The sequence below is a fragment of the Oncorhynchus tshawytscha genome, linkage group LG13 (genome assembly GCF_018296145.1).
Source record: "Oncorhynchus tshawytscha isolate Ot180627B linkage group LG13, Otsh_v2.0, whole genome shotgun sequence".
Taxonomy (NCBI): domain Eukaryota; kingdom Metazoa; phylum Chordata; class Actinopteri; order Salmoniformes; family Salmonidae; genus Oncorhynchus; species Oncorhynchus tshawytscha.
In genome coordinates this window covers 47,559,357-47,577,477 of record NC_056441.1, presented here as the reverse complement: position 1 = coordinate 47,577,477, position 18,121 = coordinate 47,559,357, and the positions used below count along the sequence as shown (strand labels likewise).

The 18,121-nt window shown below is 42.4% G+C and overlaps 1 protein-coding gene and 1 long non-coding RNA gene across 2 annotated transcripts in view; one reads left to right on the top strand and one right to left on the bottom strand.

Annotated features, from left to right (window-relative positions):
- Positions 1–163: 163 nt before the first annotated feature.
- Positions 164–5,520, top strand: LOC112265047. Its single transcript, XR_002955718.2, has 3 exons — positions 164–812; positions 2,465–2,589; positions 3,931–5,520. It is a non-coding gene; the product is annotated as an uncharacterized LOC112265047 (long non-coding RNA).
- Positions 5,521–8,440: 2,920 nt separating this feature from the next.
- Positions 8,441–18,121, bottom strand: part of mmp28 (matrix metallopeptidase 28) — a 30,094-nt gene continuing 20,413 nt past the window's right edge. The window contains exons 4-8 of the mRNA XM_024442055.2: positions 17,134–17,355; positions 16,635–16,880; positions 9,896–10,045; positions 9,375–9,542; positions 8,441–9,165 (exon numbers count right to left, since the gene is read on the bottom strand). Of these exons, the coding sequence (XP_024297823.1) occupies positions 8,768–9,165; positions 9,375–9,542; positions 9,896–10,045; positions 16,635–16,880; positions 17,134–17,355 (1,184 nt within the window). The 3' untranslated portion in view covers positions 8,441–8,767. The remainder of the gene's footprint in view (positions 9,166–9,374; positions 9,543–9,895; positions 10,046–16,634; positions 16,881–17,133; positions 17,356–18,121) is intronic.

Below are 18,121 nucleotides of genomic sequence, written 5' to 3'. Positions count from 1 at the left end.
GACAACGACTTGTCCTTAAGGGGGGCACAGTATAAGGGTTGTTGTGCTCTTTAACAGAAATGTGATTCAGGTTCCATGACAGAAGTGGTATTATCTCCTTTGCCCCCTCAGTGTAGTTACCCTGTCTGGACCCTTTTTTTTTTTTTTTACCTTTAACTAGAACAAATTCTTATTTTCAATGTCGATCTTGCAACCTTTCGGTTACTAGTCCAACGCTCTAACCACCATCATGACGGGGAGACGACTGCCATTTACTCATTTAGTTTGAGTAGACAACCCTTTCATGTCTCCTGCACGTCTTTATTCATGTGTTTGAGTAGACACGACTCTTCTACTTATCCGTAACATTTTTTTACAGCCTCCCTAAATCTGACATTCTACTCCCTCATAAAACATGTTTTAACGGTACCAGTGCAGCTGATGACGTCAGTGTCCCAAGTAGAAGGATGTTCATGAAAAAAACAGACTTCGCTAACAGACTGACTGAACTGTGCCAATTATTGGATCCAGTCCAAACACTTTAAAGACACACCCTCGTCCACTTACCCTCGCCATATTGGAGGGTGGGCCAAATGATTAGCCAAGTAAGGGAAGTTTGCAACTTCAGGTACTCAGTCCTCGTTTTTAGTCGGCTTTGTATAAGTACTGTTATGAAACAGGCAGGGGGCAGGTCTCAAACCATCGACCTTCTAGCCCGCAAAAGCATACTCATGCGGCAGAGTCGATATCCACGCTTCTAAACCCAGGGTCGTTACACTATGATCACTCCGGGGCCTGAAAAACAACATCAATGGAATAGTCAACATACAAGCGTAAGTAAAAACGAGTGCAAATAAATGAGAAATTGTGCTACTCATGCACATGACGGTACAAACACGTCTCGTAAAAAGTTAATGTGTTTTGTTTGGTTTTCTTTTGGAAATTGTAGAAATGAAACGTTCCTTCCTCAGAAGTTAGTTAGCTAATTAATATGCTAGCTATCATACAGTAGGCGTATATTAATAATATATTTAATAAGTAGACATGCAATCATAATTGACTGTTGGGCATCTACAGCACACACAAGCTCCTCTTTTCAGTTCGCTGCAACTAGCGACTGGAACGAGCTGCAACAAACACTCAAACTGGACAGTTTTTATCTCACTGGTCATTCAAAGACGTACTTTTACTAACAGTTGTGGCTGCTTTGTATGATGTATTGTTGTCTCTACCTTCTTGGCCTTTGTGCTGTTGACTTTGGCCAATACTGTTTGTACCGTGTGTTGCTACCACGTTATGTTGTCTTAGCTCTCTCTTTATGAAGTGTTGTCTCTCGTTGTGATGTGTTTTGTCCTATTTGTTTTTAAAATTTAATCCCAGCCCCCGTCCCCGCAAGAGGCCTTTTGGTAGCCCGTCATTGAGTCCAAAATAAGAATTTGTTTAATTTAAGAACTGACTTGCCTAGTTAAATAAAAAAAAGTTACCGTTGGTTGAAAACACAATCGTCGCGGGATGAATGAGTGACACATTTCCGGCCCAAGGGTGGTCCATTTAAAACTAATTCTGCCTCCCTCGCCCATTGTCCTGCTGGTGCATACTCGTCATCAGACGTGTCCACTTTTTAATTTGAGGGCTGAGGGGATTAGGGTGTGTCTTAAGTGTTTGGACCGCCTTGCCTAAACCAGGGCCACTATAAAAATGTGCTTTTCGCAATAGGACTCGATTTAAGCCCGGTGGCATTCTCGAACAATTGATGAAAATGTGGATTCTAGGAGCTGAGACTGCCGAGTAAGTTTCTTATAAGCTAACGAATTTACTACAGTAGCGAGCTAGTATCTTGTATCCAAGTGGTAACGTTACTGCCAATATGTGAGTCATGGCTATTTTCGCTGTGTGCAGTATAAGTACCCCCGGCTCGATCTACTTCAGTGTTTTCTATCAACGTTTTAGAAATTGTGACTGGTTAACGTTTAATTTTAATACGAGTCTCAAAAAAAATGTAAGCGGTTGGGAATCACTAGCTAGCTAACTAGTGCTTGCCGAACAGTTTTGCATGCAATGGGAATTGAATGGTCCCGTTCCTGGTCTAAATTAGTTAGGTAGCTACATTTTACACGTCTGAGTAATCTCATTAGGTCAGTTTACAAGTAAAATGGCACGCTAGCATATTCTAATGTGGTTCGCTAACGTTAGCAAAAAAAAAACTGTTGGCTTGATTGTTGCTGGTTAACTCATTAACAACGTTCGCTAGCTACCAGTTTTTGGTTCCAACCATTGTCTTTTGTGAGACGCAGAGTAGGTGAGTGGCTGATCGCCGCATGTGTGGTTCCCACCGTGAATCATGGAGGAGATGGTGTGGGGGTGCTTTGCTGGTGACACTGTCAGTGATTTATTTAGAATTCAAGGCACACTTAACAGCATTCTGCTGTGATATGCCATTTTATCTGGTTTGCGCTTAATGGGACTATCATTTGTTTTTCAACAGGACAATGACCCAACAGACCTCCAAGATGTGTAAGGGCAATTTGACCAAGAAGGAGAGTGATGGAGTACTGCATCAGATGACCTGGCCTCCATAAGTGAGAAAGTTAGACTGAGGTTGACCATGCGGTAGGATTTAACAGTGAGGAGTCAACACAGCAGTTATTTACTTTTGTTGCCTGTAGTGATACTTTTATTAGCAAATGTGGAGATAATAAGCATGGCAAAAACGTAACAATTATTTATAAAAGAAAGTAAAAACAGGAACATAAACTGACAATAAACCAAATGTAAAAAGTTGAGCATAAACAACCCAATGCCTGTCCCTTCCCTGACCTAGACAAATTACAAGTCTATTACAAGTTTATTACAAATAAATACTATTTATTAACTAATCATCAATTAGCAGATTCAAATACAGGCATGAATCACAAACTGATTTGGGCAATAATCAATATTAATAATAAAAACAAACAGCAAATATATCCAACAGGTTTGTAGAGTCACAAGCTTGATGTAGTAATTGCATGCTAGGAATATGGGACCAAATACAAAACATTTGGCTACTTTTTAATACACAAAGTGAATTTGTTCCAATACTTTTGGTTCCCTAAAATGTGGGGACGATGTACAAAAAGTGTTATAATTTCTAAATGGTTTGCCCGACAAGGATGAAATAACCTAAAAAATTAAAGCTGACAGTGTGCATCATAGTTATTGTATCATTTAAAAACAACACAAGATGTGTCACTGTCCCAATACTTTTGTAGCGCACTGTATATCACTGCACTGGTTTCCTTTACACCGCTATAAATGCACACATTCCCACAGAGAACGATGGCATCCAGGCATCCACAGGTTTTATACAGTATCAAACACTCATTTACCTTTCCTTCACGACATGTTGGCAAATAAAAGGAAAACAGCCAAGGCTGTGTTCAGGAAGGCCAAGCAACAAATGGTTAACATTGAAACATACTTTCCCCATTGCACCACTGTATAAATGCATAGTAACTTTGAGAGGCATGAATCGTCCCAATGGGCTCGATATAAGCTAAGATTTGGTCGTCAATCTTAAAGCTGCAATATGTAACTTTTTGGGCGACCTGATTAAAGTCACAAAGAAATGTGAGTTATAGATATTTCATTCGCATTGAAAAGAAGTCTAAGAAGCGGTAGGTCTGTTCTATGTGCTCTATTTCTATGCTTCCCGTGCTTAAGTTAAATTTTTGCCTCTTACTTTTGGTTTTGTACACCAGCTGAAAAATACAATATTTTTCATTATGGAAAATATATTTCACAGCGCTATAGATGGTACAATGACTCTCTACACTATACGGGCTTGTTTTGTCACATAAATTGAAATTAGGCAAACTATTAGAATTTTAGCACCCAGGAAATGGCAGAGCCATTTCTGCATAGTGCATCTTTAATTGGAACTTAGGTTTGTTGTTTTTCCTGTCTCTGTAGGCTCCCTCCATGATCGTTGAACCGTCCATTATTTTCACCTCGAGTCTCCCAGAGAAAGTTAAGACCGTTAGTCTGCTGCTGCTGGAGGAGGAAGAGCCTGTGGGAGGCGGAGCACGAGAGAGGCTAGCCGCTGTGGGGGACCTCTGCCCCAGAGAGCCTAGCGAGGGAGCTGAGTGCCTGTCTACTGGATGCTTGCACCCCCCACAGGACATGGGTTGTGAGCAGCCCTACCAAAGCTGACAGCAGTGTTATCAGCTGGGCATCGCCGGGTCAGAGCTACTCCAGAGGGCCTGTGGGGCCACGGCCTCTTGCTACGCCAGCAGCAAAGGCTCTGTTGTCACCTACACACAGTACAGACCCAATAGATGAGTTCATCTGATTCCTTTCTGCAGTGTGGCAGTTGTAGGAAATTTTGTCACTATCTAACATAATGTAATTTAGAGATGGACTTCCTGGTGCCAGTCTGGGTCTGCGTCCAAAATGTCACACTATTCCCTATGTAGTGCTGGTGGGCTCTAGTCAAAAGTAGTGCCCAATATAGGGAATAGGGTGCCCTTTTGGACGCCAACTAGCCAGGCTAGGTGTAAAGCCTATAGTAAATGAAACAATGTTACGCCCAGGGATTTCAGATTCACAATTATTGTCTAACTAGGCAACTATGTATTTTATTACCAGTGGAAGTAGAAATGCATACAAATGTGCCGCAAGTGGTTAGGTAGATAAATGTGTGTGGTTGGTTGGTTCATGTGGTTGTCTGTGCACTATGAAAGCTGATCTGTGTGGTAGCACATCACTGAGTGACCTAAGTCCTTACCCCAAGAAAGCACTGTCTATCAGGTCTGACTCCTGGGTCAGAAGTTAGTATTGTACAGTCATTAGCCTATTTTTCTAGGATTAACACATTGTATTTCAACAGTATCTTCTAATACTATAACGAAACCATGGGTTGTGTTGAGTAGACCTTGCCAAACCACTGTTTTGAAAGGACATATTTTGATAAGACGAATACTATGGGAGCTGATAATTTATTTTCTGGAAACTTTTTCGTAAAGCCGTTAGTTTCGGGGACTGTGGTTAGGATACATATTTGGTAATCTGTGTGTTCAAATATGGCTTAATGACTGGAATACAACAAAGGACTAGCGAGCTAAAAGACTCCTTGTCTGAGATGATACTCTGTTAATAATGTATAAAGTGTGTGTTGACATTACCATGGAAGGCTGTTACATTGCAAGGCTGTCTATAACCTGGGACAAGACGATGTTTACCAAATTGATCGTCTAGAGGCCGGTTTCTTAGATTAGGCTAAACCTGGACTAAAAAGCTTGTTCAGTGGAGAATCTCCATTGAGAGTGCCATTTAGTCCAGGACTAAGTGTAATCTGTGTCTGGGAAACTGTCCCTTAATTTAAACATGTGAGTTGTGAAATATGACTGTTTTATCATGCATCACTAAAGTAATTAATTGTATTTTGTAAATTACATTTTTGACTTCTGAATAATTTGGGAATAATACTTGTAATTTGTTTCATTGTTCTTAAGACATATGTTAGTGATTTTTATAAACTGGGTGGTTCATGCCCTGAATGCTGATTGGCTGAACGTCGTGAAATATCAGACCGTATACCATGGGGTATGACAAAACATTCATTTTTTTCTTGCTCTAATTGTTGGTAATCAGTTTATAATAGCAATAAGGCACCTCGGGTTTGTTATATGCTACGGGCTGTGTCCTAGCACTCTGTGTTGTTGTGCCCAAGAACAGCCCTTAGCCGTGGTATATTGGCCATATACCACACCCCCTAGGGTTTTAATGCTTAAATACAACTCCAATAACTTTTTACTGCTGCATTGGGTACCATCTATTGTGCCCTGTTTATACCTGGTGCTAACATCTGTTTGGCTCTTGTCCACATTCTCATTGTGCCCACATTTTTAGACTGGTGTAGACTATTAAAATAACTGATCCTGACGAATTGATTGGATGAAAGGTCAGTAATGAGAATATAAATGCTGGTCCAGGTGGGCGGAGTTTGCACTGGGTGAAAAGTGATTTGCATTTGTTTCGAAACTGGACTGTCATGAGCTGGGTTCCCCATTCAAAGCCGATGGTGAAGTTGGCTCAAAAACAAGTGATGCAGGTCTATCAAGCATGTGGAGTAATGATTTAGGCCTGGATTCAATCTGCATTGCAGAAGTATCGCAGAATTTCCATGTAGCTCAATTGAAGTTTAAAGGTGATATTACTGCGTTTGCGGAGTAATCGGAAATGACTTTTACATTTTAACGCGGCTCTTCCGCGATACCGATTTAATCCACCCCTTTAGAAGTCTTTACATGCAAGTGTTCGCTCTTGCTAAATCCCAATTCAACTTTATAATCTACTGATAAAAAGAAATGACTAACTCACTGAACACTTTATTTGGCACTGACGGTTACAGGTTCTAATCTTGCTGATTTTATATTTTACTGAAGCACTAAACTAGGGATATTCTTGGTTTAGTATCAGCAACACTGATGGCAAACATTCCATTTGGATTATGTCAGTTTCAGTAGACAGTGTCTTTTAAAATGTAGAAGTCTGCAAAGAAATACTTTTACCACTGGAAGGCAGCATTGTTCCAGAGAAGTTCTGTATCTCACATGATTTTATACAAATAATTCAAAAGTGAATTACACATGGTTGGTCTTGATGAATATCTGAAATGTACAAGTGTAATACCAAAGCATATACATTTAAGAATTCTTAAGTGTAATATACAAAATCATTTTCTATGGAGGTGATTTACCACTGTGTACAGTGCATTCGGAAAGTATTCAGACCCCTTGACATTTTCCAAATTTTGTTACGTTCCAGCCCTGTTCTAAAATGGATCAAATAAAAAATCCTCAATCTACACACAATACCACATAATGACCAAGCAAAAACAGGGTTTTTAGAAATGTTTGCACAGGACCCCCTAAGTACTCAGACCCTTTTGCAATAATACTCAATTGAGCTCCGGTGCATTCTGTTTCCATTGATCATCCTTGGGATGTTTCTAGAATGTGATAAATTCAATTGATTGAACATGATTTAGAAAGGCACACACCTGACTATGTAAAATGTCCCACAGTTGACAGTGCATGTCAGAGCAAAAACTAAGCCATGAGGTCAAAGGAATTGTCCATAAGAGCTCTGAGACAGGATTGTGTCGCGGCACAGATCCGAGGAAGGGTGCCAAAACATTTCTGCAACAATGAAGGTGCCAAAGAACACAGTGGCCTCCGTTCTTAAATGGAAGAAGTTTGGAACCACCAAGACTCTAGGAAGAGCTGGTCCCCCGGCCAAACGACGCAATCGGGGGAGAAGGAACGTGACCAAGAACCCGATGGTCACTTTGACAAAGCTCCAGAATTTCTCTGTGCAGATGGCAGAACCTTCCAGAAGGACCGCCATCTCTGCAGCACTCCACCAAATCAGGCATTAATAGTAGTGGCCAGACGGAAGACACTCAGTAAAAGGCACATGAGTTTGCCAAAAGGCACCTAAAAGGACTCTCAGACCATGATGAGAAACAAGATTCTCTGGTCTGGTGAAACCTTTTGCCTGAATGTCATACGTCACGTCTGGAGGAAACCTGGCGCTATCCCTACTGTGAAGCATGGTGGTGGTAGCATCATACTGTGGGGATGTTTTTCAGCGGCAGGGACCGGGAGACGGGATCAAGAGAAAGATGAACGGAGTAAATACACAGAGATCCTTGATTAAAAGCTGTTCCATAGCGCTCAGGACCTCAGACTGGGGCGACGGTTCTTCCAACAGGACAATGACCCTAAGCACACAGCCAAGACAACGCAGGAGTGGCTTCTGGACAAGTCTCTGAATGTTCTTGAGTGGCCCAGCCAGAGCCCAGAGTTAAACTGGATCGAACATCTCTGGAGAGACCAGAAAATAGCTGTGCAGCGACACTCCCCATCCAACCTGACTGAGCTTGAGAGGATCTGCAGAGAAGAATGGAGGAAACTCCTCAAATAAGGTGAGCCAAGCTTGTAGCGTCATAACCAAGAAGACTCAAGGCTGTAATTGCTGCCAAATGTGCTTCAACAAAGTACTAAGTAAAGGATCTGAATACTTATGTAAATGTTCTGTTTTTAATACAGTTGCTGAATTTTCTAAAAACCTGTTTTTGCTTTGTCATTATGGGGTTTTGTTTTAAGATTGATCAGGGTGGAAAAAAACATTTGAATAATTTTTTAAAAATAAGGCTGTAACGTAACAAAATGTGGAAAAAATTCAAGGCGTCTGAATACTCTCCAAATGCACTGTATTTGTCACCAGGGCAGGGATTCAATCCGAGTCACATTGTAGAGTGCTTGACTTTAAAGGTAATTTCCTAATGAGATATCTGCAGAGTTTACTGTGAATGCGATCTTCACGAATGTCGGGAACATTGCCTTTTGAAAGGTGAATGGTCAGCAGTGCTCTACAGTGTGCCTGGCCCGACCCAGGTTTAATATGCTCAACAATGTTCATTACTAACGTCAATTTTATTGTGTCATGAATCTTACCAAAAAGTCAAGTTCGATGGCACTGATGACAGTGTTTCAGGCCAACAACCCCGGCCGGCTCCAACCAAGTCTTCCATATTTAGATTGCACAGACATAATGGCCTTTTATATGTTTTGGTAGTTTGGGTACCAGTCTGTTTGCACTCCTTGTCATGCTAAACTGTTTGGCATATGATACAGAGTATAAGGACTGGAATATTATCAGAAACAGACTTGTACCCAGGCTATTGTTTCAGGTTTTTGGCCCTCATATCAACTTTGATATGAGAGCTGTAGCTCCACGTTTGTCACAGGATGTCATTGCCCTGGTGAGTCCTGTTCCTGCAGCCTATCCAATCCAGGTCCTGAGCCCACTGGCCTTCTCTGGTCATGCGCACCTTCACCGGGTCAAACCTCCAGTACTGCTGCTCCCTAAAGAGATAGAGGCGCCCGTCGGGACGGGTCAGCGCACCGTTGGTTCCCTGGGGCACCCCGGTCCAGTCGGCCAGCCGGCGCGGGTAGTAGGGCTCGGACCTCAGTGTGTGCAGGTTGAGCACGGAGTAGCGGGGGCCCTTAAAGAGGACCATGTGTCCCAGGGGGGCGTAGTAGAAGGCACAGTCTGGGTGGCAGGGGAGGCCGGCCTGGCTGCTCCTCTTGGGGAAGCCAGGGTCCAGGGCACTGCCCGAGTAACGCCATATACGCTTACCTGCAGAGGGAGAGAAAATTCAGCGCAATCAACACTACTTCCTCACTGAGGTACTTTATCCTGATTGTGCTTTAGCCAGGTCCTCTGCTGTGTTATTTCATTGTTATCCAACCATAGTCAGGGGAGTTGGCTAAAGCACAATTATCTGGGACCAGGTCACTTCACACAATCATTCACTGACTAAAGTGAATTTAAGGAGATTACTTAACCTTTGAAGAAGTACCACTTGCTGTCCAGTGGGGAGAAGGCCGCGGCCTCGATGGCCAGTGGGAGGTGGCGCCAGCGCTGCTGGAGAGGGAGAGGTGCGCTCACGTTCCCCTGAGCCGACACCATCCAGTACACACTGCCCCGGAACACCAGCACTGTGTGGTTCTGGTCTGAACACACAAAGACAGACAAGAATACAAAATATTTTATTTAAGCAATAAGGCTGGAGAGGGTGTGGTGTATGGCCAATATACCACGGCTAAGGGCTGTTCTTCCGCAAGACGCAACGCGGAGTGCCCGGATACAGCCCTTAGCTGTGGTATATTGGCCATATAACACAAACCCCTTTGATGCCTTATTGCTATTATAAACTGGTTACCAATGTAATTAGAGCAGTAAAAATACAAAAAAATGTGTCGGCCAATCAGCATTCAGGGCTCAAACCACCCAGTTTATAATATCCCAATGAATAACTTGTGTTTGGGGGGGATTTCAAATGATTGTGAGCACAGTCGTGCCCTACCCATAGTGATGGCATCAAAGACTCCCTGGCAGTAGAGGGGCTGGGTAATTTCAGGATGTCCCTCGGACTCCTCAGCCAGCTCCCACTCCTGCAGGGCTGAGCTGAATGCCTGGCCTGTTAACCTCATAGGCAGACCCCCCAGAGGCTTTCCTGGGGAGGACACAGAGAGGGAGACCATCAGTAGCCAACTAATCTGACCAATGGAGGGGTTGGAATGACAACTGTAGTCAGAAGGGGGGGCTGGGTGGGAGGTTGGGGGTGGAGGCCCACTTTGTTTTTCTTTTCCTGTACATACTGAATTTATTATTACTTAAACTCTGTAATATGATCAATACTTTGTAGTTATGTACCTTTTAATGTTTTATTTTCTTCTGAGTGGCAGCCCACAGGTACAAAAATAGTATGTGTGACATAATGAATATAAAATGTGATATGAACGGAATATGAAAGTATAGGAATTTAAATATTGTAACCGTTATCCCCCAACGAAAAAAATACTGTGTTTGCTGAAGCACATACAGATCCAGGATCAGGCAAGATAAGAGAATGGGAGAGTAGATTGTATACAGACACAAGTTCCAGTAGTTTAAGTGATGGGGTGATAAGCGATGGGCACTATGATGTTGATGTATGAGCGTTCCATTGCGTCCGAGAGGATGTTTAGTCGGCCATCTAAACTAAACTCTTACAAGTGTTACTTCCACAATCTATCAGGTACATGGCCACTGATTATGAACTACCATGTTAAGTAGAATGTTAAGACAAATATTGGTTTACAGATTAATTTACTGCTCCAATGGGACATATGCTGGTTGATACATGATAGAGGAAGTCTGCATGCCAATGTCATTTTTTCCCTTAAAAGAATATGAGAAATACAAACCAAAAACAAATGACAGTATTTTCTCAAAATAGACATCATTGGAAAAAACAACCCTCCCAAGTGGAAACAAACAGAACAATATTCTCAAATAGTCAATTATATAAACAGTAAAGCTGGCTTTCCCAGGAAACTGTTGAGTTGCTGTGTACTGGACAAAGGGTTGCAAAGTTACTGGACTCTTCAGTAATTAAAATCATGACTTTAGTAATGTATACTTGAATAACAAACTGTAGATAGTATTAATTTGTTATATCTGTGTCCATATTGTCCATGAGCTTCTAGTAGATAGACCATATGGTTCAAGAGAAAATAGCCTCATTAATGGAAAAAAGCATCTAATCAACAACGGAATTATTTTCAATTAGCTCTGCAACTCTTCCAATAATGACTTTTTTCACAACTGCCACCAGTTTGACCCCAAAACATTGACAACAAATACATATTAACATAGTAAAATAAATACAAGTGTAAAACATTTTACAAAGGATATTTCATGCTGAAACCCTCATATAAAACACCAATGGTACACTAAGTTGATGGTTTATATTTAGGATAATGTTTTACAGTTTTGCATTCTATTTTTTATTTTAAAATCTTACTTAATTATTTTATATATTTTACATGTGGTAAGACCCGAGAGGGCCAGAGATGATTACAGACACCTGTGATAATCTGAAGTATCCAAAAGGACCACTAGATAGATGTCTTTACATAAGATCTTTGAAAGATACCAGTAAATGACCGGAATGTTCGTATAAGTCAAGAATGTCATTCTCGTTGAAAAGAATGAAGAAAGACAAGTGACTACTGCAAACGGATGTAAAATGAAACACAAAGCAGCATCCTATGATAAGGCTCTGGACATCACACACCCATTTTGTTTGCAACTGGCTGAGCAAACATTTGTCTTCGCAGTGATGATATCAGCATCCCTAAGGAGAGGAGGAAAAGAATGCAACCTGGCAGGAAGAATAAAACAGAGATTCTTTGCTGAGAGCAGTGCTACTGTGTGTAATCTAAACATACTGTGTACTTGGGTCAGTCTCTACACAGACCATTTAAAATATATAACAATTACTAGATTACAGACTTGTGTGGCCAATTCTACTGCAAAATGTCATACACTGTGACGTGACATTATCACTAAGACAAAGGTTCCGTCCCAAATGGCACCCTATTCCCTATATAGTGCACTACTTTTGACCAGAGCCCTATGTGAGTCCCTATGGGCCCTGGTCAAAAGTAATGCACTAAGAAAAAAATATGGTTTCTGAAGCAGATGCCACGGCCGTACACCCCGACCAGAATGGTTAGAAATATGTAGGAAGGTTCTTGGTCAGATTCAGTACAGTGAAGTTATTCAGGTCAGACAGACATCTGGTTCCCATCATCACATGGTGCTAACACACACGTATTCTGCCCACAGGGCACTGCATACCTTAATATCTCAGAAGATAAACTGTTTAATGTTTTCATCCCATTGTTCTGTATTGAGGAACCCAATACCACAATCAGAAGTGATAATGCTTAGAGACTTGATATAAAGGGGAGCAGATCTGTATCAATATATGAAATATGCCAAATGTTTTGAACTAAAATGGAGTAGAATGTACTCAACAGTATGTATTTTCATTTCAATGAAAAAAAACAATTGTTTACAAATAGGTGGAGTTGATTCTCCTCCAGAAACCAAACAGAAAAACATCTAGAATTGGCATGCCTACAAGACTACATTTTGTTGGATCCAGGTAGGACCGCTCAATAGCCACGGAGACATTCCTGGATAAATGCCTGCAGGAGGATGGATGGGACTCATCATACAACAGCAGCATCAACCTGTGGAAACCTGTCTTACACATGCCAGGAAGGGAGCGAAAACCTCCACGGCAAACAGCTACTCCATTTGTTCTACATAAAAACATGTAGGCTATGCATGCAGACTAAGGCTGAATATTTCCCTGGTATTTTACAAATGTTCCATCCTGAGAATAAATCGCTTTTCTACTGGGTAACCCAGTATTTCCCACTAAAACCGGAAGTGTCATTCAAACGCATTATAAAGCATAAGTAGGCCTATGTCTGGATTTGATTAGAGCTTTGATCGAATAGCCTGAGGCTACCTGAGCCTGAACCATACATTAAATACATTTTATGTGTCCTACATTGAAGACATTCATCGAGCCCAAGCCCAAATGATTGTTATCCAATATATATGATATAGGCCACTGCACATTATGCACAACAAAAGCCCATAAATGTAGCTAGTTATATGCACTCTTGGGTAAATAAATTAAACAAGCTAATCTTTTTGAGTGTGAACTGTATTACTACTGTACTGCAGTGTTTTACACTGTATGATCTGGACCGGAGTTACGCACATCGTTCAAACCATGATAAAGCAGGGAGAAAACATGCCATTCTGGTGCAGCACATGCAGCCTATAAAGTTACAAGTATAGGCTAGCGAATTAGATCTTCATTTTGAAATTGAATAGGGCCTATTTGCATAATTAGTAAGCTGACGCATATATAAGCATACCTTTCATAATATTTCCCCTAATGTTTTTAGCCTAACTCCTCTTTCTCTCTCTCTATTGTTGCATCATCCTTTCCTCACTGTCAGCACCTTTGCCAGCGATTACAGCCTCGAGTCTCTTGGGTATGACGCTACAAGCTTGGCACACCTGTATTTGGGGGAGTTTCCCCCCATTCTTTTCTGCAGATCCTCTCAAGCTCTATCAGGTTGGATGGGGAGCGTTGCTAACCAGCTATTTTGAGATCTCTCCAGAGATGTTTGATCAGGTTCAAGTCCGGGCTCTGGCTGGGCCACTCAAGGACATTCAGAGACTTGTCCCGAAGCCACTCCTGCGTTGTCTTGGCTGTGTGCTTAGGGTCATTGTCCTGTTGGAAGGTGAACCTTCACCCCAGTCTGAGGTCCTGAGCACTCTGGAGCAGGTTTTCATCAAGGATCTCTCTGTTCTTTGCTCCGTTCATCTTTCCCTCGACCCTGACAAGTCTCCTAGTCACTGCCACTGTAAAACATCCCCACAGCATGATGCTGCCACCATCATGCTTCACAGTAGGGATGGTGCAAAGTTTCCTCCAGACGTGACACTTGGCATTCAGGCCAAAGAGTTCAATCTTGGTTTCATCAGATCAGAGAATCTTGTTTCTCATGGTCTGAGTCCTTTAGATGCCTTTTCCTGAGGAGTGTCTTCCGTCTGGCCACACTACCATAAAGGCCTGATTTGGTGGAGTGCTGCAGAGATGGTTGTCCTTCCCTGACCAAGGCCCTTCTCCCCCAATTAATCAGTTTGACCAGGAGCCAGCTCTAGGAAGAGTCTTGGTAATTCCAATCTCCTTCCATTTAAGAATGATGGAGGCCACTGTGTTCTAGGGGACCTATAATGCTGCAGAAATGTTTTGGTACCCTTCCCCAGATCTGTGCCTCAACACAATCCTGTCTCTGAGCTCTACGAACAATTTCTTCGACCTCATGGCATGGATTTTTGTGAACAATGTGAACTGTGGGACCTTATATAGACAGGTGTATATGCATTTCCAAATCATGGCCAATCAATTCAATTTACCACAGGTGGATTCCAATCAGGTTCTAGAAACATCTGAAGGATGATCAATGGAAACAGGAGGCACCTGAGCTCAATTTCGAGTCTCATAGCAAAGGGTCTGAATACTTATGTGAATAAGGTATGTTTTTTATTTTTAATACATTTGCTAACATTTCTAAAAACCTGATTTTGCTTTGCCATTATGGGGTATTGTGGGTAGCTTGATGAGGACAGTTTTTAAATGTAATCAATTTTAGAATATGCCTGTAAAAAAGTCAAGGGGTCGGAATACTTTCCGAATGCACTGTATATATATAAGTCTATATATATCAATCTAGAACAGGATTATCTACAGTATTATGGATGCAATTTGAATGGAGTTGGAGGAGAGAAAAGACAGAGTGCTTGCATGTGCACTGACTTACAGCAGCGATATTTGAGTGATAGGCTGTTTTAAAACTCTGCAGCTGCATAAAAAAATACATCTTTACAATTAAAAAATAAGATGACCTCTGAAGGCCAGACGGAGATGGGTAAATTAGACCCGGTGGAGGTGGGTAAATTAGACCCGGTGGAGGTGGGTAAATTAGACCCGGTGGAGGTGGGTAAATTAGACCCGGTGGAGGTGGGTAAATTAGACCCGGTGGAGGTGGGTAAATTAGACCAGGTGGAGGTGGGTAAATTAGACGCACATTCGGTCTTTATATTACTGTAGCATAGACTATTCTGCAGCAAATGTAGGCCTACCTGTCACAAGAAAGAAAAGTTACCATGATGAGATGATATATGATGATAGGTCTGCATGCATTGTGAACTGCGCTCCATACTGAGCGTTGACGATTCATCATGCAGAGGCCATAAGAGAAGCCAGATTTAGACAATGCATATAATTTACCAGTTCCATTTCACGCCACGCTGTTCATATAAATAATTTATAATAATGTATAGGTTTCTTGCAGTTATTTATCACAAGAAAAAGGAGTGGTTTTGGGCGGTAAAATCTTGGTAACCGAGTTCCCGCCATTCAACCCTATTTCAGAGCCCAGTCCGCCATAACAGGAGCTCTGTTCTCGAGTAACACTAGCACTGGGACAACCAATCTACCCTTGTGACAGCACTGTCAGGGAAACAGTGTGTGTGTGTGTAGGTATAATAATGTCTTAAGTGCAGTTGAGAGAGAAGATACACTGTATACTGAACAACAATATAGACGCAACATGCAACAATTTCAATTTGAGTTACAGTTCATGTGAGGAAATCAGTGAGTTGAAATAAATTCATTAGGCCCTAATCTATGGTTTTGACATGACTGGGAATACAGATATGCATCTGTTGGTCACAGATACCTTTAAAAAAAAATGGCCCTCACAATAGACCTCAGGATCTCATCACTGTATTTTTGTGCAATCAAATTTCCATCGTTAAAATGCAATTGTGTTCGTTGTCTGTAGCTTATGCCTGTCCATATCATAACCCCACCGCCACCATGGGGCACTCTGTTCACAACGTTGACATTAGTAAACCACTTGCCCACACGACACCATACACGTGGTCTGCAGCTGTGAGGCCGGTTGGATGTAGAGACAAATTCTCTAAAACGATGTTTGAGGTGGCTTATGGTAGATAAAATGAACATTCAATTCTCTGGCAAAAGCTCTGGTGGACATTCTTTCTGTCAGCATGCCAACTGCACGCTCCCTCAACTTGAGACATCTGTGGCATCGTGTTACTGTATTTGACAAAACTGCACATTTTCGAGTGGCCTTTTAGTGTCCCCAGCACAAGGTGCACCTGTGTAATGATCATGTTGTTTAATCAGCTTCTTGATATGCCAGACCTGTCAGGTGGATGGATTATCTTGGCAAAGGAGAAATGCTCACTAACAGGAATGCAAAAAATGTGTGCAAAAAAAATTGAGAAATATGCTTTTTGTGCGTATGAAAAAATTCTGTAACTTTTTATTTCTGCTAATGAAACATGGGACCAACACTTTACATGTTGCATTTATATTTTTGTTCAGTATAGTATACAATGAGGAAATTGAGTGATGTCAGTTTGTCTCCCTTTCTTTCTAGGGAGCATTTGGACAGTTCCGCTTGTTTAATGATGCAATTCCTTTCAACACTTTTTGCTTATAAATCTGACTGAGATGGCTGTATCTCATTGTCGATGCCCCATTTAACCTTACATACAGACAGATGGTTTAATTTACAGACATGCCTTGTAGTGTATACAGCATATGACATCATTGGTTTTAACCTGAATGGAGGACATCATAAATAATTTACCATAGAGCTGCTGCACTGCAGCGATGTCATCCCAGCTGAGGACCAGGGTGCGGCCTAGCTTCCTGTAGTAGGGGGACATGAGGGAGTGGCGCACCGGTGAGTGTTCCAGCCCCAGTGTGTGGCCTATCTCGTGGGCTGTCACCATGAACAGGTTGTGGCCCTTGTGTCCGTACAGCGTCCATCTCTCTGCCATGTCGAAGTGGGCCTCCCCCCTGCAAGGGAAGAAGGCATGTGCTAGAGCTCCCCCTATAGGACAGGAGAGAAGAAGGAGTGTAAGAGGTTTGGACAGGACAGGAACGCCATTGGCCCCTCTCTGGTGTCCAGATTTGGGGGATTAAGCTCTTTCTTTACTTTAAAAGAATAGTAGGCAAGTTTATACGGACCATGTGACCTGAAAACGAGCTATGAATTACAGCCCAGGGTCAGGTTACATTGTCAGGGAAAAAGCTCCAGGCCCCATGGTAATATCCAGTAGGGTGAAGATGATGTGGGGCCTGACCTGGGCCATCAAAGGCGTTGCTGGCCCCGTCATTGTGCTCGCCCTCATAGAACGCCAGGCGGATGTCCGAGGGGCCCTCTGGGACCTCCTGGAAGGCCAGGCCTGACACATTGCTCCACAGCTGAAAGGCGGCACGCACTGCAAGCCTCACGGGGCCTGGCGCAAGGTGACGAGGCCAGTTCACTATCCTGTAGGTCAGGTGACGCTTGTACCATTTCTCACCTGCAGGGGTAGAGATGACACAGAGAACCATGGGTACATGCCAATGACAAATATATTTTTTTAAAGGACTGCACGGCACACCACCACATTGCTCATTATAATAAAATAAAATAATTTTCCCACCAAGTAAGTTTAATGTGATATGACAGTGTTGGTATTTCAACATTTGCAGTAAAATCACATACATTGCAACGTCCTTAAGAGTCAATCTAAGTAACATAATAAAAAAATCCCCATCAACATACATCAGTTTAAGCCAGTTTAAGCTTTTTGCATGGGCTGCGTCTCAATCTGCCGCATCCGCCTATGTCGCCTTTCTGCATCTGCGCTACAGTGGTGTTTGTCAGACAGTGAGACATACGGAAAATCGGTCTTCCTGTTCCACTCCTGCTCTGTCTTGCCTGTGTACTTAGGGTCGTTGTCCTGTTGGAAGGAACCTTCACCCAAGTTGGGGGTCCTGAGCGCTCTGGAGCATGTTTTCATCAAGGATCTCTGTACTTTTCTCCGTTCATCTTTCCCTCGATCCTGACTAGTCTCCCTGTCCCTGGCGCTGAAAAGAAATCCCCACAGTATGATTCTGCCACCACCATGCTTCACCTTAAGGATGGTGTCAGGTTTCCTCCAGATGTGAGGCTTGACATTCAGGCCAGTGAATGTGGTACCTTTTGGTACCTTTTGGCAAACTCCAAGCGGACTCCAAGCGGACTGTCATGTGCCTTTTACTGAGGAGTGGCTTCCGTCTCGCCACTCTACCATAAAGGCCTGA